At 37.4% G+C, this 25450-nt stretch overlaps 1 protein-coding gene across 1 annotated transcript in view; it reads right to left on the bottom strand.

Moving 5' to 3' along the window:
- The window catches only part of LOC133751549 (importin-5-like), a 73806-nt gene extending 48837 nt beyond the window's left edge, over positions 1–24969 (bottom strand). Inside the window, exons 1-2 of the mRNA XM_062181662.1 lie at positions 24843–24969; positions 24520–24707 (exon numbers count right to left, since the gene is read on the bottom strand). Of these exons, the coding sequence (XP_062037646.1) occupies positions 24520–24707; positions 24843–24969 (315 nt within the window). The remainder of the gene's footprint in view (positions 1–24519; positions 24708–24842) is intronic.
- Positions 24970–25450: the final 481 nt, after the last annotated feature.

Raw genomic sequence — 25450 nt, 5'->3', positions numbered from 1 at the left:
ACCTAGAAAGGTATAAGTTTCCATCACCATACTCAGTAATAGTATGTAGTATAAACTTATGAATTGCTTATTTATGGATTTTTCTGTCTTTTTTGTATTGTTTTCTGACAATGGTTGACTGGAGTTAACTGAAACAGTAGAGTAAATTCAGAACTGGGAGGTTATTGTATTTATTTAAGGAATTATAGTTTATTTAAACAATACAGACATTATCTGATGGGTTGGCCACTGTTATAAATGATACAAGGATAATTGCCTAAAAGATTTAACAGTGATTCAAAAGGAAATTAATGTCAGTAGTTAGATAACTAAAGATCCATTTTTATATAAACATACAAGAATTGGCAAAATCGTTATGGCAGGCAATTTAGAAAACAGACTATTTCTAACAAAAACTTCAGCTCTCTGGGAAGGTTTTGGAAAGAAATGAAAAGATAGAATTTTTTGACACTTATTTTCTGCTTTTACTCGAGTAGTAAACAAGAAAGATGAGCTCTGGACAGGGAAAAATTGACAGTTTTCAGGCAGAAATGTAAGAGAATAAAACCCGGAGATGTGTGGCCTTGCCAACTTGGGAAACTCAGCTGCTTCTAAGACTCCAATCCAGTAATTAAAATAAAAGGAAAATATTTGGATAATAAATGTCTGTTCAGAATCCTATTAAACAAGGCCACTTAGGTTATGACAATAATGCAAATCAAAGGTCTTTCCTTCTCACCCAAACCTATAATTTTAGATAGCTTCATGTTGAAAGAGAATGAATAAAAATGAAGAAGTTAAGAAATAAGGCAGACTTGAGACCTATGTCAACTGAAAATAAAATGGAATTTTGGAACACAGAAATTTTCAAAAGCAATAGATTAGGTTCCTGCTGTAAGTGTGGAAACTTTCCCCAAAGACAATAAAAGTCTACTGTAAGCAGATTTCATTTATTTAAATATTAAATCATCCCTTTGTTTCCACCCAAAAATTGACAACAGGATATAAGCAGTTGATTTGCCATGGATGATGATGATCAATAAAGGACTTCTCAAAGATAGGTGAACAAGCCCACTCACATAGAAACATGCAAACATTCACACACAAACATATACGCAAAGAATTAACAAGAGTTAGTGTGACTGTTTCTCCCAACAAAGAACTTCTGCCCCACACATCAATAATGAAAGGAACTTTCACAGTCTATTCAGCAGAAATCCATGATTGCTCTATACCAGTCATGGCTGTGTGTGATTTCCAGACTCAACTCTTCAGAAATGGAATGGGGCCAGCGCCGCGCCTCAATAGGCTAATCCTCCACCTTGCGGCGCCGGCACACCAGGTTCTAGTCCTGGTCAGGGCGCCAGATTCTATCCCAGTTGCCTTTCTTCCAGTCCAGCTCTCTGCTGTGGCCTGGGATGGCAGTGGAGGATGGCCAAAGTGCTTGGGCCCTGCACCCTCATGGGAGACCAGGAGAAGCACCTGGCTCCTGGCTTCGGATCAGCGCGATGTGCCAGCCGTAGTGGTCATTGGAGGGTGAACCAACGGCAAAGGAAGACCTTTCTTTCTGTCTCTCTCTCTCACCGTCCACTCTGCCTGTCCAAAAAAAAAAAAAAAAAAAAAGATTTAGGAGCAATAAATGTCAAATCAGGGAAACAACAAATATATATTTGCTCTAATATATTTATATAAAACAACTATGATGTGATTACATAGATGAACAGTCTTAAAAACTATAGAACTTTTGAAGGTCTCAAAATTAAATTCTATAATGTAAACTATATTCTCATAGCCCACTTACTTATTTCTCATTTTGTGCAAGAACCAATAAATATATATAAAATGAATACCAATATGGAAAATTGTTTTAAATAAAAAGTTAGGCTTCATTTATTTATTATGGGTCCTGAAGTTAAAAGGAATCACAATCTAAATTTTTAAAAATATAACATATTCGGGCCCGGTGATGTGGTGTAGTGGGCCAAGCCTCTGCCTTTGGTGCCAGCATCCCATATGGGTGTTGATTCTAGTCCTAGCTGCTCCTCTTCCAATCCAGCTCTCTGCTATGACCTGGAAAAGCAGTAAATGGTGGCACAAGTCCTTGGGCCCCTGCACTCACATGGGAGACCCAGAAGAAGCTCCTGACTCCTGGCTTTGGATCAGCCCAGCTCCTGCCATTACCGCCCTTTGGGGAGTGAATTACCATATGGAAATCTTTCTCTCTGTCTCTCCCTCTCTATGTCTGTAACTCTACCTCCCCAGTAAATATATATATATATATATATATATATATATATATATATGTGTGTGTGTGTGTGTGTGTGTGTCTGTATAATATTCTTCCTCAGTATGTTAGTGTCCATAATAGAGGATTATTTATTTGTGTGATTATTATATTTCCTGTCATTATTAAAATATTTACTTTACAATGATGAGGGCCTATCAAAGTTTGTTATGAATAGTGTTGAACTTAAAAAATTATAAGACCCAATATATGAAGTACATATATGTGCCATAATATTAAATTTCGGTGATGTTTATTTTTGTCAATAGTAGCATCTATTTGTTCACAGGAATTGAACTAGAAAGAAAATATATGACTGATCATTCCTATTAAATGTCCTGGGGTTTGGATATTTATACCATAGTCTATGAAATGTGACAGAGAATCAATTCTACCTTCTTTGAGAATGAGGCACAAAGATCTGTATATATCTATTTAAACGAGTCTAGGTGATAACTACAGCACAGACTGCCAATTTTTATGTGGAGATGGAGAAAGACAAACATAAGAAATATCTGCAAAAGCCATTAATGTCCAAACAGAATACTTTAAAAAACAGATGTATCATTATCTTGTTTGAATTCTCCAAATGAATTTCTGTTAAACTTGACTCCTATCAACATCAAAACAGCAAAGTCTTATTATCTGTAGGTAAGTAAACTGTGATAGGTTTTAGCATTTATAATGATTTTATAAAAAATGTCAACTAAAATATACAGTAAACTCTGATCACATTTGCCATCCATTGTCTCTCATTATATCATAGCAAAATTACTACATAGTCAGCAACTTCCATTCAAACTAAATTTTGGAGAGCAATCCACATGTACATACAGGGGTAGGAAATGGGAGTTGACTAGTTATAACTGAAGAAAAAGAGCTATAGATAAAACATCTTTTAAAAGACAGACTGAAATTATATAGGAAGCACATTCTGAATTTTTGAAAGTTATTTCATTCCTACTATTATGGACTAAAGACCAAAAATGGTTCGAGCTTTATAGAAACAGTTTATTGATTCAAAAATGAGATCAAATTGTAAAATCAAATGCAATTTTACTTTTAAGCATTTATTTTTTCTGGATGTAAATAATAGAAACACAGGCACTCAAAAACTCTCAAAACAACTAATATCAACCCAAAAGTTTTTGTCTTACTTATCTTTAGGTAATTTTTTCAGGAAGGGAATAGAGATTGCTCTGTAAATCTGATATATGAAAAAAGTGAACAATCACCATAAGTAGAAAGGGAATGTGGGAGATTGGGATCACATACATGTGTGTGTGTGCCTGTCTGTGTGTATGTGCAAGTATGTATTCATTGAGATAAACATATATGAATAAATATTTATGTTCATTTAAGATATATATATATATATATATATATATATACTTTACCAGGGAGCTAGGTTGGAAACAGAGTAGACAGGATTCTAAGCAGTGGTCATATGTGATGCCAGCATTGTAGATTACAGATTAATCCAGTGCACCACACTATTAGCCCTTACAGTTAAATTTTAAATGTCTCCCTGAAAAAAATAAAAAGGGCCTGCTCTTAGGGGAATGTAAGATTAGGTCATTCCAACCAGTCCTCTTATTGATATCAGTTAGAAGAGGTGAACAAAATATTCAAAATGATTTTTTGAGAGCTTTGAGAAAGTGATAAGGCCATGTAGGACTGGAAGATGAAGACAAAAAGAGAAGATCAACCCCCACACCCTTCCTCCCAAACAGTTCTAAAGTAATTAGGAGACTGGCACACTGACCAGCTATTTTGACAATCTCTGTTGTAGGCTATTTTCTCAGCATGAGACTACCATATAGAAATCTACAAATCAACATACTTAGAAAGGAAGAAATAAGGAGGATAATACAAAGGAAAAAAAATGACTGCAATGTAGTCCTTCCTAAGGTCTTAGTTAATTGCATAAAAATTTCTTGGCTCTATGGTTGTTGTTCTGACATAGGGTACAGTGTAAAACTTTGTACTCTGGATGACCAGTTGTTGATACAAGCTGCCCTGGAAGATGACGTGACCCAAATAATGGAATAGAGTTGTCTTTCCACAGCCCTCCAGGAATTTCATGCTGTTCACCACAATTGCATTTTGAACTGCTCATATCTTCTTATGTAGATCATTTCTAGTAGATTCTCTCTCTGTCTCTGGGGAAATTTTAGAGGACAAATTATATTGAAAGTTCTGCATCTCCTGGGGCAAGGTGAAACACTAAGCTGAAGCTCTTCCTTTTCTTCCTTTATGTTCCATTAAAGATTATTTATGCAGTTGCATGTCACTCTAGCAGAAAAATCATAAAAAACTCCCAAAACTTAAAGCCAGAGTTTCAAAAAGCATAAGAAATTCACATCAAATAATATTTTTTTAAAATAACCAAAGTTAAAAATGTTTAAAAAACTGAACAGAAAAAAAAACCTATACAATAACTACTACAAATCTACAAATCTCAAAAAAATCATAGTAGCAACTAGAGAAGTAAGAATAGTTTTAAAGAAACAACAATAATGAAAGTTGAAATATTATCAAAAAAGTATACAATGTACTAAAATTTTTGCCAGCTAAGATTCTTTTTACTGTGAAAATATTTAAAATGAAGACATTCTCAGGACAACAAAAATAGAAAAATATGACACAGTAAGAGAATAGCAACGTATACATAAATATGCATATAATTTGTCTTTACTTTTAATAATAATAGCTTTTATACTGAAATACTTTTGAATTAACATAAGCATTATAATGATAATACAGTTGCTAAATTTATTTATTGTAAGTATTTATTCAGTACCTCCTAATGTTGGTACAAATGTTCCTTAGGGGCAGCAGCTAAAGTCGCTGCCTGCAGTGCTGGCATCCCATAAGGCCACTGGTTCTAGACCCAGCTGCTCTACTCCAGATCCAGCTTTTTGCTATGGCTTGTGAAAGCAATAGAAGAATGCCCAAATCCTTGAGCACCTGCACCCACAAGGGAGACGTGGAAGAAGTTCCTGGCTCCTGGCTTCAGATCAGCACAGCTCCAGCCATTGCGGCCAATTAGGGAGTGAACCAGTGGACGGATGACCTCTCTCTCTCTCTCTCTCTCTCTCTCTCTCTCTCTCTCTCTGCCTCTCCTCTCTCTCTGTAACTCTTTCAAATAAATCTTTAAAAAACTGTTCACTAGATTTCAAACTATATACAAATTTTGCTGTTTTTTCCTATTTCATTCCAGGGTACTATATGTTAATTAGTAGTCAAGTCTCCTGAGTCTTCTCAAATTATTCATAAATTATTTTTTTTTCTTAACCCTAACATGCTGAGTAGTTTTGATCATGAGATTTTTAAAAAGACCCTTAATGCAAATTAACTGGATGTTTTTTCATGAGTAGACTTGTTTATGGATTTTTGAGAAGAGTATCATGGAGGTGTAGAACTCTTTTCACACACTAAAACAAGGAGTATATGATATCAACATGACTTGTAACTGGTGATGTTAACCTTTCTCATTTGATTAAAGCAGGGATCTTCAGGATTTTCCCAATAAAGTAACTTTTTTCCCTTCTCCTGTTGTATTCATTGAATTGAGCAACTAAGTCTAAATCACATTCTTTTTTAAAGTATATTTATTGTTAAACATGTACTTATTTATTTGAAAAGCAGAGTGACAGAGGGGAGAGAGAGAGAGAGAGAAAGAGAGAGAGAATGATCTTCCATGCGTTCACTGGGTCACTGCCCTAATGACTACCAAAGCTAGATGTGCAATGAAGGGAGGAGCCAGCAACTCAACCCAGGTGGCAGAAACCCAAGTACTTCAGCTGTCACCTGCCTCCTAACACAGTGCACATTACCGGGAAGGTGACTCACAAGCGGCGATGAGACTCAAATCAGGCGCTCAGATATGGGGTGTGGGTGTCACAAACAGAACTTTAAGCTGCTGCATCACAGTAGTCCTCTCATTGCCACAGACTTCCAAGAGGGTAACCTGTCTCCGCGTCCTGAGGAATTAAATATCAATGAATTTCTGGAAGTATCTTAAAATTATCACAGTGATTAGCAGGTATGATGTGGGTGAAATTGGACATTATGAAACATTCTGTTTCTCACTGAATATTACTTGCCAGTCTGTTTGTCAGTGAACTATTGCAGCAGTCGTTAATGTGGTAGTCTAGCAGTGACTTCTCTCCTTCTCTTGTTCTTTTTGATGTACATATATAAGCATATTCTAAGTTTTTTTTGTTTTTTTTTTCTCCTCTATTTTTTAAGGAAAAGTTTATTTGTAGCATATAATGGGTTGAAATGAAGGCACCCTAAAAACTTTATGTCACATTGGACTCCCAGGAATTGAGGTCTGTGACACGATTTTGAAGAAGTACTTCACAGGGCGGGGCTGTAGCACAGTGGGTTAAAGCCCTGTCCTGCAGCAATGGCATCCCATATAGGCGCTGGTTCAAGACCTGGTTGCTCCACTTCGGATCCAGCTGTCTGCTCTGGCTTGGTAAACAGTAGAAGATGGCCCAAGCCCTTGGGCCCCTGCACCCACGTGGGAGACCTGGAAGAAGCTCCTGGCTCCTGGCTTCGGATCGGTGCTGATCTAGCCATTGTAGCCATCTGGAGAGTGAACCAGTGGATGGAAGACCTCTCTCTGTGTCTCTACCTCTTTCTGTAACTCTGTCTTTCAAATAAATACAATAAATCTTTAAAAAGTAGCTGGATTGGAAGAGAAGCAGCTGGGACTGGAACTGGGGCCCATATGGGATGCTGGTGCTACAGGTGTAGGCTTAGCCTACCATACCACAGTGCCAGAACCATGTGCTAGAATTTTTTTGAATCAGTCCCCCAGAGCTCAGGAAACAGATGCAAAATAGACCATATTTCATCAGGTTAAAGGGCTTTTGCACAACAAGGGACATAACAGAGAAATACAGAGGGACATAGAAGAGGAGAAACAGAAATAGCTCTTACACGTGCTTTATTTCCCAAATTACTGCAATAGCCTGGACTGACCTAGGCCAAGGCGAGGAGATAGGACTCCATCCTGGTCTTCCACGTGGGTGGTTGGGGCCCAAGTACTTGGACCATCATCTGTTGCCTTCTCAGGTGCTTTAACAGGACTCTGGATCAGAAACTGAGCAACCAGTCCTGGAAACAACACTCAAATATATTTTGGCAGCATTTCAAGCAATGGATTAACCCACAGTGTCACAATACCAACCCCAGGATTTTCCAGTTTTTATGTAAGTAATGGTGTGTGTATATGTCTTTGTGTGTGATGGATTGTTCTCTGAAATTTAGTACTACATATAGATTCATGTAACCCTTACCACAATTGGGATACAAAACTGTTTTATTACTTCAAATAATGTTCTATATTATGCGTTAACAATCATGAGCTCCCAATGCTAACTCATCTCTAAAATTTTGCTTTGCTTTCAATAATTATCTATAAACTGGGCCATATAGTATACTGCATTTTAAATATTTATTTTATTTATTTGAAAGGCACAGTTATACACACACACACACACACACAGATAGTTACAGAGAGAGAGAGAGAGGGATCTTCCATCCATTGGTTCAGTCTCCAAATACTTATGATGGCGAGTTTGGCAAGGCTGAAGCCAGGAGCCCAGAGTTTCTTCCAGGTCTTCCACATGGATACAGTGACTCAAGGACTTGGGCCATCTTCTGGTGCTTCCGCAGGCATCATTAGCAGGGAGCTCCATCAGAAGTGAAACAGCCAGGACTTGAACAGGCACCCATACAGGTTGTCATAATTGCAGACAGCAGTCTAATCTGTTCCATCACAATACCAACCCTGGTATGTTACATCTTGTGTTTGTTTTTATCGTGAATAATATTCTTGAGATTCATAAAAACTGGTATTGAGTAGTATCCCATGAAACGAATGTGCCACATTTTATTTACCTGTTCACCCAGTGAAGGACTTTTTAATCATTGACAGGTGGAGGTCTTTTAAAAATAAAGATCCTAATAATAATGGTCACATAGAGGTTTTTGAGTCGCCACAAAAATTCATTTTTCAAATAAATATCAAATATACAATTGCTGAATCAAGTGTTAAGTACTAGCTTAACTTTACAGAATCTATTTTTAGAGCTTCTACACCATTTCACATGCTACCTAGCACAGCATTAGCCATCCAGTTGCACAATATATTTCTCAGGGTTGTTTTGTCTGACAGATTATGTGAAATTGCCATTACTTCTTTCATAAATTCTTGTCAGTATTATAAAATATTCTATTGATAATTTATGTTGATTATTTCTCTTATAGACAAATTTATTTATTAAAATAGTTATATTATACACTTAATGAATTTTATTATAGCTAAAATAGGAATTCATAAAATTTCTTTTAAAATATCTGATAAAATTCAACACATGATCATTTGATCTAGGAAATCTACTTTGTGGAAACTTTTTAATACTACTACTAAAGACTATTTTTTAAAGACATATTTTATTTATTTGAAAGTGAAAGTTACAGAGAGGGAGAGAGAGATCTTCCATCTGTTGATTCACTCCCCAAATGGCCACAATAGCAAGGAATGGGCCAGACCAAAGAAAGGTTCCAGGAGCATCGTCCAGGTCTCCCATGTGGGTTCAGGGGATGAAGAACTGAGTCACTGTTCTCTGCTTCCCAAAGAGCATTGGCAGAGAGCTGCATGGGAAGTGGAGAATCCAGGACATGAACCAGTGCCCATATGGGATGCTGGAGATCTAGGCAGCAGCTTTACTTGCCATGCAACAATCGCAGGCCATGACCACAGACTATTGAGGCATAATTTCAATTTACTTGATATTCATAGGATCAAAGCATGTCTAACCATGTTTAACAATTAAAAAGTACAAAGACCACTTTGTGTCTTCTGTAATATACACAAGAGCAATCAATAATAAATCATGTCACTTTCATTTTTATTATGTTAACTACCACATATCAGAGAAAAAAATCTTACTTGGCTTTTTGGAACTGGCTTATTTTATTAAGCATAAAGGTCTCCAGTTAAATCCATTTTGTTATTATACTAATTTAAATTCCCAACAACAGTGGACTAGGGTGCCTTTTTCCCCACACCCTCTTCAGCATATGCTGTTTGTTGATTTCTATATGAGAGCCTTTTTTAATTGGAGTGAGGTGAAACCTCATTGTAGGTTTTTTTCATTTCCTTGATGGCTAGTGATTCTAAACATGTATTCATGTGTCTGTTTAACATTTGAATTTAATCATTTGAAAAATGTCTATTCAAGTCCTTTGCCCATTTCTTAACTGGATTTTTTGTTCTGCTGTGGTTAAGTTTCTTGTGCTCTTTATAGATTCTTAATTTTAATCTTATATCAGTTGCAGTGTTTGCAGATATTTTCTCCCATTCTGGCAGCTGCCTATTCACTTTGTGAAGTGTTTCTTTTGCAGTGCAGAAGCTTTCTATTTTTTTTTTTTAATTTATTTTATTTTATTTTATTTTTGACAGGCAGAGTGGACAGTGAGAGAGAGACAGAGAGAAAGGTCTTCCTTTTGCCGTTGGTTCACCCTCCAATGGCCGCCGCGGTAGGCACGCTGCGGCCGGCGCACCACGCTGATCCAATGGCAGGAGCCAGGTGCTTCTCCTGGTCTCCCATGGGGTGCAGGGCCCAAGCACTTGGACCATCCTCCACTGCACTCCCGGGCCACAGCAGAGAGCTGGCCTGGAAGAGAGGCAACCAGGACAGGATCGGTGCCCCGACCGGGACTAGAACCCGGTGTGCCGTTGCCGCAAGGCGGAGAATTAGCCTAGTGAGCCGCGGCGCCGGCCAGAAGCTTTCTATTTTGATAAAATCCCATTGTCTATTTTGGCTTTGATTGCCTGTGCTTCTGGGTCTTTTCCAAGATGTCTTTGCTTATGCCAATGTCTTGAATTGTTTTCTCAATTTTCTCCTCTAGAAATTTGATGTTGTCAGGTCGTAGACTTAGATTCTTGATCCATTTTGATCACTCACAGGTGAAGTTATACAAAAAGTGTTGTTCAGGACAGCTATACCCTTACTATATTTCTCTTCCAGTTTTATCAGTTATGGAGAACCAAATGTTGACATCTTCTGCTATAATTATTTTACCTATTTTTCTCTTTAGATTTACTATTTTTTCCTCAATTATTTTGAAATTGTTACTAGGTATTCATAGCCACACAATTATATACAATATATACTATACATTTACAATTAAAATTGTTCAAGTTCTTAAATAGTGCTTGCTTCTGTGATTTTCAGAATGCCGTTTTCATCTCTGTTAATTCAACAGTTTGAAGCCTATGTTTTCAGAAAATAAAAGGTAACTATCTATCCATTTATTAGTTACTATATTTTCATTACAGCACATGCTTTTGATTCTCTCATTTTTTTTTTTTTTTTTTGACAGGCTGAGTGGACAATGAGAGAGAGACAGAGAGAAAGGTCTTCCTTTTGCCGTTGGTTCACCCTCCAATGGCCACCACGGTAGGCGTGCTGTGGCCAGCGCACCGCGCTGATCCAATGGCAGGAGCCAGGTGCTTCTCCTGGTCTCCCATGGGGTTCAGGGCCCAAGCACTTGGGCCATCCTCCACTGCACTCCCTGGCCACAGCAGAGAGCTGGCCTGGAAGAGGGGCAACCGGGACAGGATCAGTGCCCTGACTGGGGCTAGAACCCTGTGTGCCGGCGCCGCAAGGCGAAGGATTAGCCTAGTGAGCCGCAGCGCCGGCCTTATTTTTTCATTTTTAATTTGTCTGTTTTTAAAGCTCACATCCTCTCAACACTGATAATATATTTGAATGCAGCCATCAGTATTATGTTATTGAGTCACTTCTACTTGACTGTCTCTAATAGACATTTGGCTTTAATTCTTAGTTATATTCCTGTGTAGATAAGATGAATTCCTTTCCTTGCCTTCTTTAAAAGTTTTCCTTTGATATCTCAGTAGCTAACAAATGCTACTACTAAGTATTTTTGTTGGATTCATTTTTTAACTGTATCTGTCACTCTAGTTCAAAACATTTCTCCCCACAAGTATTCTTCAATAATTTCAAAAGATTAGAATAATTTCAAATCACTTTTTAGGCCAGCGCCACGGCTCAATAGGCTAATCCTCCGCCTGTGGTGCCGGCACACCGGGTTCTAGTCCCAGTCAGGGTGCCAGATTCTGTCCCGGTTACTCCTCTTCCAGGCCAGCTCTCTGCTGTGGCCCGGGAGTGCAGTGGAGGATGGCCCAAGTCCTTGGGCCCTGCACCCGCATGGGAGACCAGGAGAAGACCTGGCTCCTGCCTTCGGATCAGCGCAGTGCACCTGCTGCATCAGCCATTGGGGGATGAACCAACAGAAAAGGAAGACCTTTCTCTCTGTTTCTCTCTCTCACTGTCCACTCTGCCTGTCAAAAAAATTACTTTTTAATATTTATTCCATCTTATTTTCTTTTTTTTCTAGGATTCTCAATATGCCTGTGTTAGAATACTACAGATTGATTTATCACAATTGGTGCTGTATTCTGTTTGCTGTGGTGGTTTTATTTTTTACTCTTCATTCTCATTTTCTTTCAGTTGGAGTAATTATTATTCACGTATATTCAGGCTCATTATTTTTTTCTTAGCTGCTGAATCTACAGATTAACTCTTCAAACACATTCTACAGCACTTTATTAATAATTACAGCATTTACATTGGGTTATTTCCTATATTTCTTAACTTTACTCTGAAAACATGTAATCAGTTTGCATGTTTTATACTTTCTCCACTTTGGTCTTTGATGTATTACTTATAGTTATTTTAATTTCCTTCCATTATTCTGATTAAAAAATTAAAAAATAAAGAGTGACAGGGAAAATTATCAGTATATACAGCCATGAAGCTAAGTGGTATATACATATGAAAAAGAAAGAGAGGGGAGGGAGGGAGAGTTCAAGGTAAAACATAATTTAAAAAATCTAATGGCTTTTATAAATATTTTCATTAAGATTATCTTCATTTTTTGTAATACCATCAGTATCAGTTAATGTTTTTCTAATTAATATTCTTCTTCAATATGCTCATTTACTCTCTGAAGTTTGTCTTACCAGAATCTTCTCTAAAAACTTAATCTCCAGTAATTATTATCATCTTTTAATTACCACACAATTTCTTTTATTTACAGCAACAGGTGATTTTAAGAAAACTATACTTAACTAACTCCTAGATTTCAAAAGCTGTATGTTTCAGAGAAGGATAATGGTATTCCAACCTCTGAATATTTATCAAGAGTTTGAAAGATTTACAACCTTTTATTAATTTGTATTTCCACAAATGTGTTCAAGATTTCAATTTTTTTTAATCCCATGGACAACTTTTAATTTTTTTTTCCCTATAAGGCTTTGTATCTATTCAGCACATGTTTGAAATCTGCAGGCTGAAACAAAGCTAGTATTCATGTTTTCGAATCATCAAGCTTCTCAATCTCTATATATGTAAACATTTTTAAGCAAAATTAGAAGGTTTATTTCAGATGCTGAAATAGAAAAGCCACATATTTATTGCTGTCAGCAACTGTTGTGTCAATTTCATTTACTAGGAAGAGCAGTCGTCTCTGCTAAGAAAAGCATTTGAAATGTCAGAGTCTAAATGATTACTCCAGACATGTAATTTACATGTCAAAAAAGCTATTCTACCCAGCACCATCAGCAACTATTACACACACTACTAAGAAAAATCACTATGCTTTTCTGATGTATAGATTGATAAGGAAATGCCAGTTACATCTGAGATAAATGATAGCTCTTTAAATCTTGATGTTTGGAGGTCATCATTTCTTAATGTATCTCCCCTACTTTGTTCCCAATGAGCAATGCTTAAATTATGCTTAAATGCTCATATGTAATACATAGTGTTATATATAAATATATTCATACACATTTTCCCATACCAGTGTTCCAATATCCAGCTGGCTTATATTATATGAATGTGCCTCAAATAGTTTGTGGATAAATAGATTTTGGCAAATTTTTTTTTAATATCAAACATATACTTTTTTTTTTTTTTTTTTTTTTTTACAGGCAGAGTTAGACAGTGTGAGAGAGAGACAGGGAGAAAGGTCTTCTTTCTGTTGGTTCACCTCTCAAATGGCCGCTACAGCTGGCATGCTGTGCCGATCCGAAGCCAGGAGCCAGGTGCTTTCTCCTGGTCTCCCATGCAGATACAGGGCCCAAGGACGTGGGCCATCGTCCACTGCACTCCCGGGGCATAGTAGAGAGCTGGACTGGAAGAGGAGCAACCAGGGACAGATCTGGTGTGCCGGCGCCACAGGCGGAGGATTAGCCAAGTAAGCCACAGTGCCGGCCAAGCATATACATTTTTAGCATGTACATTTTCCATCTGAAGAGCCGTATGTCCATAAATGTGTATGTATTTCTGTTTTTCTGTGTATGGTATGATATACTGTGGATTTCTCTTCTTTAAATTATAAAACTCAAGTACAACTCCTGATCTTCTACGTTGTTGTTGGTGGTTCAACCCAGAAACAACCTCTCTGATTATAATCTGGATAATTTACTAAATTTTTTGAAATATATCCCTCAGTTATTTTCTTTCCATTGAATGAATAAATGTTCCCAACTAATGGAATAATAATACATTTACTCAACAGGTTTTATTTTCTACTAGTAGTTCGTGATATCTGGTAACATTGTAGGCACAGTTTATAGATATGAAAGTTAAAAATGCAACTCTTATTAAAGAGAGAGTTACATATTCTAATTGAATATAATTAAAATATAACATAAAGTTAAGTATGTTCAATATTTTCATTTAGTACTTTTTTAAAAAATCATAAAATTATATTTAAGTATTTGAGTCATTATAATTTATATAATAAATATTTACATATAAAAAAGGAATGTAATAAAATTTCCAGTAAAGTTATTTAAATTTAGTTTCATATGGTGTATACTAGGTTTTTCTCTTTTTTTTTTTTTTTTTTTTTTTTTGACAGGCAGTGTGGACAGTGAGAGAGAGACAGAGAGAAAGGTCTTCCTTTTGCCGTTGGTTCACCCTCCAATGGCCGCTGCGGTAGGCGCGCTGCGGCCAGCACACCGCGCTGATCCGATGGCAGGAGCCAGGTGCTTCTCCTGGTCTCCCATGGGGTGCAGGGCCCAAGCACTTGGGCCATCCTCCACTGCACTCCCTGGCCACAGCAGAGAGCTGGCCTGGAAGAGGGGCAACCAGGACAGGATCAGTGCCCCGACCGGGACTAGAACCCGGTGTGCCGGCGCCGCAAGGCGGAGGATTAGCCTAGTGAGCCGCGGCGCCAGCGGGTTTTTCTCTTTTAAGGAAATTGTATGTGTCTATTTTTACTAAGAACCAATTTTTCTTTTTCTTGGTAAAGATCAAAGTCAGGTAATTTTAAATAAATGATAATGTATTAATAGTGTTCTCCCTGTATTATTTAGTCTGAAAGTTAATTGTACATTTGAAAAATGTATGCTCACTCTATCCACTTATTTCATAAATAGCATTGCATTCTAACTCTTTTACATGATCATTGGGGAGTCTGCTTCTGGTATTTTTATTCTGGTAATTGTAGAATCTGGAATGAAAAAAAAAAGATAATTACTATTAATAAGAGAAATTGAGGCAAAATCATAATTAAAAAGCATATAGAGATTGAACAAAATGTTGCAGATAGTATTGATCGATAAAACTCTGACTCTGAATCAATTAGCAAATAGTAATTTCTTTTTTTTTTTAATTTATTTGACAGGTATAGTTATAGACAGTGAGAGAGAGACAGAGAGAAAGGTCTTCCTTCCCTTAGTTCACTCCCCAAATGGCCGCAATGGCCAGCGCTGTGCTAATCCAAAGCCAGGAGCCAGGTGCTTCTTCCTGGTCTCTGATGTGGGTACAGGGGCCCAAACACCTGAGCCATTTTCCACTGCCCTCCTGGGCCACAGCAGAGAGCAGGACTGGAGGAGGAGCAACCGGGTCAGAATCCGGTGCCCATGAGGGATTCTGGCGCCACAGGCGGAGGATTAACCAAGTGAGCCACGGCGCTGGTCAAGCAAATAGTTATTTCATGGGTGTTGTCTATATTTTATTTTACTATTTCTTATCACATAGTATAAACTATTTTGTTTTATGATAAGAAAATTACAGGAAGTTCCAGCTATTTTTCCAAGAAAAACTGTACTTGAAAATTTAATGAGGCAACTAAGAATTTATGACTATTCTTTTACAGTTTCAGATACTGTATATAAATATTTGGTCTGTTTTAAGTTGATTTCTGTGTAATGTCAAATGTAAGCGGTGGTGAAGTTTTAATAGTCTGTATGTAGACTTACAGTTTCCCCATTACCTTTTAAGAAGGGAAATGGGGAAAACCTTAAAGAATTTTCTCTGAGATCTGGAAACATACAAGGATATCTACCCTCATTGCTATTAGGCAATATAGTTCTGGAAGCTTTAGACAGAGAAAGTAGGTAAGAGAAAGAAATCAATGGCATAGAAATATAAAAGGAATAAGACAAATTATCTCTGTTTGCAGATGACAAGTTTCTATATGTATACATAAATCTGAAGACTCCAAAAAGAGAAGCTATTAGAGCTCACAAATTCAGCAAAAACCAACATACAAAGATCATTAATGTTTTTTAAAATATCCATTTCAGAAACTGGCATAGAAAGCAAGACATGGGGTTGGCCCTGTGGCATAGCAGGTAAAGCCACCACCTGCAGTGCCAGCATCCCATATGGGTGCTGGTTTGAGTCCCGGCTGCTCCAGTCCAATCTAGCTCACTGCTAAGGCCTGGGAAAGTAGTTGAAGACGGGTCAAGTCCTTGGGCATTATATCCACTTGGGAGACTCCAAAGGAGTGCCTGGCTCTTAGCTTTGGATCAGCACAGCTCTGGCCTTTGCAGCTATCTGGGGAGTGTACCAGCAGATGAAAGACACCTCTCTCTCTCTCTCTCTCTCTCTCTCTCTCTCTCTCTCTCTCTCTCCGCCTCTTTGTAACTTTGCCTTCAAATAAATAAAATAAAATAAAATAAAATAAGAAAGATAACCCCACACACATACATACACACACAGAGAGAGAAAGAGAGAGAGAGAGAACAAGAGAGAGAGAAGGAGAGAGAGAAAGACAAGGAGAGGGAGCATATAATATCTCTTCTTATGCCTCCCTTTTTTCTTACAATGAGGCCCAACATCTAGAGTCTGGAATTCAACCTGTCTCCCATGTGGGTAACAGCATCTGAATTCCTTGAACTATCAACACTGTCTTTCAGAGTGTGTATTAAATAAAGCTTAAATAAGGAGCTAAATGAGGACAGTGAATCCACATGCTCCAATGAGAAACATAACTGCCCTAACCAGTGTCTTAACTGCTAACCCAAAGGCTTAATCCCCAGCAGTGTTTTTATGCACCCATGTTGTAATCACTGAGAAATCATAACAGCAATCACATTGGTAATAGCTACAAAAATTAAAAACCCAACCTTGGAATCAATTTTTTAAAAGATTTATTTATTATTTTGAAAGAGTTACGGAGAGGGAGAGACAAAGAGATCTTCCTTCCGCTGGTTTACTCCCCAGATGGTGACAATGCCCATCGCTGGGCCAGGCCAATGCTAGGAGTCAGGAGCTTCATCTGGGTCTTCCACATGGGTGGCAGGAGCCCAAACACTTGGGCCACTTTCAAATGCTTTACCCAGGCCAATAGTAGGGAGCTGGATTGAAAGTAGAGCAACCAGGGCCCAAACTGGCACTCATAAGGGATGCTGGTATCACTGGTGACAGATTTTGCCACTATGCCACAGAGCCAGGGTAAAAAAATCAGATAATGTATTGTTGACCTGAAGTTTTCTAGGAAAATAAAACTAAATATACACGTATTCAAAAATATTATAGGTTCTGGAAAATTGTTTTCTGCACTATTATTATTAAAGTACAATAGAAAAATAGGCAAATATATGACTTTCAAAAATTATACTGCATAAAAATGAATAAGAATAACTGGTGTAGCTAACATATTGAGAGCTTAGTAAAACACAAGATATTTATTTGCATTACTACACACTTGGTACAACAATATTATCAGACAACACTACAATTTTCTTAATTCTAATGAAGATATTATGATTCACTGACTTGGGATAGAGACATGGTCATCTGCAATATTTTAAGGTTTACAGGTAATATTGACACAAATAAAATTTTGGATGTTATCAAAACCATGTTTTGTGCTAAAATTAAAAACTATTGTCAAAAACTGTATTGTGAGAACTTAATGTGATTTCTTTCTATATTCATGAAGCATTACTGATTTCTTGTGCCACAAGTTCATTGAATAAACTCAAATTGCAAACATTGCCTAATACATTTAATATTTAAGCTGATGAATATATTTCCAGCATTTCCAAAATATACTTAATTACTTTTAGAGTGCAAAGTTCTTTAATCAGGAAACTCCAGGAATCACATTGCTTCCAGTAGACTGATTATTTTTCTTAATTATTTGAGCAACGTTTCAAACACTAGACCCATGTTGGTATCCTATATGATACTTGATACACCTCTTCTTTCCAATTAATATATAAAAAGTGCAATTTTCCCTCTACACTATAAAGTGAATCAAAGTATCAGTGAAATAGGTAAATACCAGCTGATCACTCATTTGGGCTATATAAATGTCATTTAGTGGTTTACATGAAATAACTACTTTTATTCCTATATTATTTTCAGTTATAACTATCATTTTATTCCTGTTCTAGTCTTTTGATGATTTTTACTATATTGAGTTTTAATAAAATTATTATAATTTAAAAAAAGAAAATATTAAGTAGCTAATGAAATTATAATCAACAACTCAATAGAAAATATATCTATTAAAACATCCAATTAAAATTTGTTCTACCAGATTCTGATAATTCCAAAAAATGTAAATCTTACCCTTTGACCTAAAATGTAACAGTCTACTGTCTCAGATTCCCAGAACATACACTATTTAAACTTCTTAAATGTGCAGTATTTTCACCTGTCTTCTGCCTTCGATTCTTACTGTGACCTTGATCTCACAACTAAAATAAGACATAGGGGAGGGAAATATAGCATATTCTGCTATAGTTTTTAAATCTGGTATATTTCTTACTCTCCCCTCTAGACTTCTCTCTCTTCCTCTCTCCCTTTCTCGTACTGACACATGGCAAACTAAAAGGTGATCTTGAAGGATGCTTCAGTAGCTTCATGACAGCACTTTGAGACAAATTCAACATTTTAAGCAGGTAAGTGAAAAGCAATAACAAAGTGCTTACATTTAAATAACAGAAAAAATAGATGCAGATAGAGTCCATATATGACACCTTGATGGGAACTAAAGATACTCATTTTCACTTGAATTGTAAAAGGCAATAAGAATAACAAAAATCACATTTACATACAATTCTCCATTTATAACTAGAATAGTCTATGATGCTTTCATTCAATATAATAACAGTGGCTACTAAGATTTAAACAATTTTGAGCATCATTTTAGTTTTTTTCAAATATTACCACACTTCAATTAAGTTATAAATGGTACATATGTTAGAGATAATTCTATAAAGGAAAATTTTCAATATCTATTTTCAAGATTTTTTAAATCATTTATCACTATTTTAAAAAGTGTTATGAGGGTTATAATATTATCTGCCCTAAAGGAAACTTAAAGAACATCTTATCAGAAACTCTCAATGTAGTAATTAAATGACTTAAGATCATTACAAAAATAGAGACCTTCAATGATAATTGACACTCTTAAGGAAGTTGTTCTGACACATCCTTGTGGAATTTGCCTTTAACCATGTAACCTTTTTCTCTCATTAATTCTCTTACATTGGGAATAGTAATAAAATATATCCATTCTGTTTCCTGGACAACCACAACTTCATTTAAGAGCTATTTTGACTTTATTTTTGTTATATATAAAATGCACTTGAAGGGATATCCTAAAGTTCAAATTTCAGAGACAAAATATATAGTTAATCTTACTTTGTTCAGGTATGTACTGATTTAGACTATAGCTGCTAGACTAAATCTAATGGATATGAGATAATATAGTGGATATGAGATAAGTCTAATAAATGGATATGAGATAAATCTAATGGATATGAGATAGTAAGGTGACATTTTCATTCTGTGTTATACAGTGTTCTAATGGTTTACCAGTCTCAGTTCATTCAATTACTGTGGCAGACCTGTGAAATGGGTGATTTTTTGATCGCTACATTACCAGATGTAAATGTTAAATGTTTACTCTCTCTTCATGAATAAAGTACTCCTTTTAAGGACATACTTTCCTGAAAAGAGTCAATATATTCTGAGCATACTCTTGCAAATGGATTCCGAATACTGTCAATATCATATCAATAAGTAGAAATTCTTAGAAAAATTCAAAATGCATAAGATTAAGTAATTGCATCTTGGTGTACTTGTTTTGAAGATCATCGGTATGGAAGATAAATTGTGGAAGAATTGTGGAGAAACTCATTAGTTCAGCCCCAAGTACAAAAACAATTTGCATTTGAATAGACTGCCTCAACCTCTGGGTGAGACCATTTAGAAATCATTTTCTGGCTTTAGATCATAAGTTAATTATGATTGAATGGTCAGGAATACATTTTGTTTATGTGTTTTGAATGGTTGATTTTTATGTGTTAGAAAATTAGAGCTTTTAGGAAATCAATATCTGAAAGGAGACATGTCAAAAACAATCTGTTTGCAAATAGAGAAAATAGGGTTTGGCTGAGGTCGTGGCAGTGATAGTTCAAAGGAGAAGTTGATCCTTCAATGATCAGTGTGACTTTTCCAAAGTCTCTTTTAAATGCACTTGGTGAGGATCAGGTAATGTTCTCTTCTGTCTGTGGACTTGTAGTGGCTTAAAAATGACTGACTAGCTATTAATCTTCCTCATAATCTACTCCAGTGCTTTGCTCACACATGAGATTCTAACTAGCAGTCTCAGCAACTGATAAGCCATTGATGACTTCAAATTTTATATGAAGGCATAATTGATGAATCTCTAGTTGACTGCGTTTTTCCCTATTCTGTATGCAGCAATATGAGCAGATAAAATTAGCCTGAACTGATAAGAAATGGGGTGGTGAGAGTGTCTTAGTTGACACTATTACTCGAGCAGAAGGAAAACCATTATAATAATAAGACTTAAGTTGAGGATTTCATCTTAACTAAATTGTGCTTCCCACAAAACCCAACAGATTGAAGAGAAATTTGACTCATTTAGAATGCAGCAGAATATAATGACAGGTTAAGTCACCGCTTAGGATTTCCGCATTCTATATTGTAGCTTCTGGATTCAAGTTCCAGTTCCACTACAGAGCTCCAACTTTCTGCTAGTGTCCACTATGGAAAGCAGCATGTAATGGCTCATGTATTTGGGCCCCTCCACTCTAATGAGAGACCCAGATTGAACTCATGGCTACATGTTTGGCCAGGGAAGTTCTGATTGTTGCAGGATTTTAGAAGTATCCCCTCTTTGTCTGCCTCGCTACTTTTGAAATAAATTATAAAAATAATAATGATACAGCAGAACAGAGAAAAATTTTCCAAAACCCAAATCTAAAGTATGAACTCTATATTATAGGCATTACTCCTAAATTCATTTTAGGCATATATTAAATATATATATATATACATATATATATATATTTATTTTAAAGTCAGAGAGAGAGAGAGAGAAAGAGAAAGAGAGAGAAATCTTCCATCCACTGGTTTACATGCCATCCAAGACTAGAATATCCTGAACCACAAGTTTCATCTCAGTCTCCCATGTAGGTGGTAGGACCCCAAATACTCGGGAGGCACATTGTTAATAAGACAAGATTAAATGTACACTAATGTATATTTACTGTTGATATTTAATAAAAAAGTGTGTTAATTTGCAATATATTCATTTGATCATTAGCTGTGCTTAAAAGATTTTTGTGATTATTTTAAAATGATTCAATAATTGATTTTCTTTCTGTTACTACGTATCTAAATAGAATGACTTATCTTAACTTTTAATAATTAGGTGATGATTAGTCAATTACATATTTATGTGTAAAATGTCATTTGAATACCCATGTAGCTGTTGTTTTAATTAATCCATAAATTTATTTTTCCTATTAGGGCTCATATACACCTAACCTGACTTATGAAAAATATAAGCAGTATTCCATGTTTTAGAAAATTGCTATTTTGACAATTTATGATAATTATTTCTTCTTAATTTTATCCAATTTTGTCTCAATGTCCAGATATATTAAGCTAAGTTGACCAAAATTTACAAAATGGACCTATTTATGATGTTGAGTGAAGAAGTAAATAAGAGCAGACATGGAGTAGTATCTTGAACCACCTAGCTAAACGTCTGCTTGCTTGAGTGAAAGAATTGTCATTTCCGGCATGATCCTTAAGTTATTAGCAAGTTCCTTAAGTTATGGACCCTCAGTTTCATTCTTGATAGACTGAGCGCAAGATGAAACAATGACCTAAAACTCTTCAAGCTTGATGATAGTCTTGTAGAAGAAAATTAATATTTTGACAGAAAAAATACAGCTTATGTTTTTTTATTTTTTTATTATTTAGAGTTTCATTTCTTTTTTTTTCCTGAAAAAAACTTATGTAGCTGACTCCGTGCTTAATTGCTACCTTTTAGATGATTCTTTAAAAATAATATCTGCAGAAATTAAACAGTAGTAATTAATGTGAAGGAGTCCATTAACAAAATTTCTAACTGTTGCTATTTTCTAACTCTCTGTGACATGCATAATTATCTGAGACAGAGGTAGGGGGCAGAGAATTTTAAAAAGAGAGAGTCTTTTGATCTATTAAAGGACACTGATAAAACACATTCGTAAAAAAATGGTATATCATGCTCTCTTGGATCTATTAACAATACCAAAATGAAAAAGGAATCGCTGAAAGATATAGTTTAAAGCTTTCCATGGCTTGTCTTCCAGTTTTGATTTGCAATGGATTACATAAAATTTAATCATAAGTAATTAGAGTCTCTTCACTCTTCCCAACACCATCCTCTCTTCCTCCCCTCCTCCCCTCCCCTCCCCTCCCCTTCAGCCCCCTATACTTCCCCCTCTCCTCCACATAAACAGTATCTTCCCCGCACAATCCTATAAGGTCAACATGAAGACTGTTATAGTATCTATTTCTATGCTTAATAACAAATTTAAAATTTAAGTAAGTAACCATATCCATAAATTGCTTTCATTTACTTCCTCTGTATTTAAGGTAATTAAAAATATTAAAATCATCTAAGCAACTATGTCTACATTTTTAGTGTGAAGCTATGTAGGATTCCACTATAAAATATTTCAATATTTTGAACATGCTTTAAAAAATCTAATTCCTAGAAAAATGTGTTATGTGTACTCTCAGGAAGAGCACACAATTTAAAGCTTACTTACGTGTACATTCAGCGTCCTAAAAGAAAACTTCCTCAAAGAAATGTTTTTCAGTGGCGCAACGTTCAACATGGAATAGAAACACATAACTGTTCTGCAATTCTTATGAGAAAATTAACAAATAAAATTTGTGGGCTCCTCCTGTGAGGCTCACAATGCTATTGGCATGGGTGGGGCGACGGCGCTCTTTGGCAAGAAGCACTGGAGACAAGTTTTGGTGAACATGTCCGCTTTATTAACAACCATGCACACTTTTTAAGGGCAGGCAGAAGGGGTGTAACTAACTCAGGGTAATACTAATTCTAGAGGATAGAACCTATACTGGCGCCACTATACTTCTCCAATCAGCTTGAAGGTCATGTAGGCTAGTAGCTTTCCTGATGGGCCTAGGCCACACCCAGGAGCAGTTTACCCGACTGGCAGAAGGTGGGGGTGGGGGAAAATGTGCTCTGAGCTCCCACTGCCTACAGCAGGATCATCCACATCTCCCCCCTCTGTTTTAGCGTGAGCTATCAGTAATCTCAGGCACCAAATGTGACCCTGCTTTGCATGGCAGGCAACAAGCCACAACCCACAATAAGCTTCGGGTTTAAACTGAAGAGTGCTTAGCACAGGGATTAAGGGCAGGGAGGAAAAAGAATGGCAAAGGGAAAAAAGGGCTGGGCCCACCATGTTCTAATCCGCAGGTGGGCACACAGGTGTGGTCAGTTAGGGGCATGAGGTCACACAGTGGGGCGTGGTAAAGGTGTGGTCTTCCAGTTCATAAACCTAATCCTATATACCTGCCTACATCATCCCCCCTTCAGAGACTCCATTCCCTTAGTCCTAAGGAATGTTGAAAGGTGTAGAATCATCACATCTTGGGGGCCAGTGCCTTGGCGAAGCAAGTTAATGCTTTGGCCTGCAGCACTGGCATCCCATCCGGGTGCTGGTTAGAGACCCAGCTGCTCCACTTCCAATCCAGCTCTCTACTATGTTCTGGGAAAGCAGTTGAAGATGGCTCATGTCCTTGGGCCCCTGCAACTGCGTGGGAGACCAAGAAGAAGCTCCAGGCTCCTGGCTTTGGATCAGCACAGCTCCAGTCGTTGCAACTATTTGGGCAGTGAACCACTGAAAGGAAGACCTTTCTCTGTCTCTCTCTCTCACTTTCTGTAACTCTACCTCTCAAATAAATAAATAAATCTTAAAAAAAAAACCAAACAAACCAAGAATCATCACATCTTCTATAGCTGTTTCCTGATTATGAGGGCATAGTGCAGGCCCTGCCTGTCCTGGGTCTCTATGTCTCTGCCTATCCCTATCTCATCTAACAAATTCATTTTGTGAACTGGAGCAGTCTCAGTCACCACCAATGTCTGTGTCCCCTGCATGATCAGTTACTCCCAGAAGTTGTTGAGTTCTGAAACATGTAAGTTAGTCAATTAGTATGAGCAAAACTGGAACAAGACCAATTGGAAGTGGAGTGCCTCTTTAAGATGAAAAGAACATATTTTACAGACTACCAGATAGTGGTGATAGATTTTAAATCCATTTAGCTTGAGCAGAGAATTATAATAGAAGAACACATTAGCAACCACTGGAGCAGGTGCCACAGTGCCACCGCCACTATGGGAACCCACCAGGCTGGTGGGCAGGCTGCTGCCAGAGCCATGGGCCAGGATGGGTCTCTCTGTGTGTCTCAGTTCCCATGTGCACCCAGGTGGGGAGAGGAGTCCAGGGCTTCAGACCCCACCTCCATTGCCTTAGTCCCTGCCCCTGGCCCAGACATGCACCTGAGGCTACCCGCAGGGCCAGAATAGTGTGCTCTCTGTGATCCAGGTACCGCACAGTGACTGGGCTCCCGGGGCAGTCCTGCTTTTCCCATTGGAGTTCCCTTCCCCACCCGTGTTTCTGGCAGCGTGCGCAGATAAGAGACAAGGTAGGAGGTAGGAAGATAAGCAAATTTAGAGAACGTGGGCAGACACTTCTCATCACGTTTACAAGGGGAGCTCAGGACCATGTCAGAGGTCCCTAGAATGTGAGGGAGGCACCCTCTTCATGCAGCACAGAGGGTTGGGGCTGGTGCACGGTGGGGTCCCTGGGACCAGCTGAACGAATGTCCCCTCAACCTAGCAGAGAGGGCTTGGGGCCTGCACCCTTGCTCACTTATGTGCTCAGGCCCCATGTTGGGCACCAGTTGCAGGCTCATCCCATGAGACTGGAGTGCTGTCTGTATGGGCGGGGCAACAGCGCTCTTTGGCAGCAAGTACTGGAGATAAGTTTCAGTGAACATGTCCGCTTTATTAACGACCATGCACACTTTTTAAAGGACAGGCAGAAGGGGCATAACTGATTCAGGGCAACACTAATTCTATAGGATAGAACCTATATTGGTGCCGCTATACTTCTCCAATCAGCCTGAAGGTCATGTAGGCTAGTATCTTTCCTAATGGGCCTGGGCCACACCCAAGAGCAATTTACCAGATTGGCAGAAGGTGGGGGTGGGGGTAAAATGTGCCCTGGGCTCCCACTAACTGCTTGGGCTAGGCAGGCAGTCTTAACAGATCACCCACAAAAATTAATCTCCAAATTTCATTATCACTTTGAGAGTTTCCTGACTTTTGATCTTTTTATAAACTGGCAGTGTCTGGTGCAAGTTGGTTACATTGGCCTTTGCTATTTGCAGAGGCAAAAGAAAGGTGGTGTAACAAAGGGAGTGTAAACAGAAAGATTTCCCAGGAAGTTGCTTTATAAAGCCTTTCTTCAAGTTCACT

Source organism: Lepus europaeus, chromosome 2, assembly GCF_033115175.1.
Source record: "Lepus europaeus isolate LE1 chromosome 2, mLepTim1.pri, whole genome shotgun sequence".
Classification (NCBI taxonomy): domain Eukaryota; kingdom Metazoa; phylum Chordata; class Mammalia; order Lagomorpha; family Leporidae; genus Lepus; species Lepus europaeus.
The sequence above is the reverse complement of the archived record's forward strand: the minus strand, read 5'-3'. Positions and strand labels throughout refer to the sequence as shown.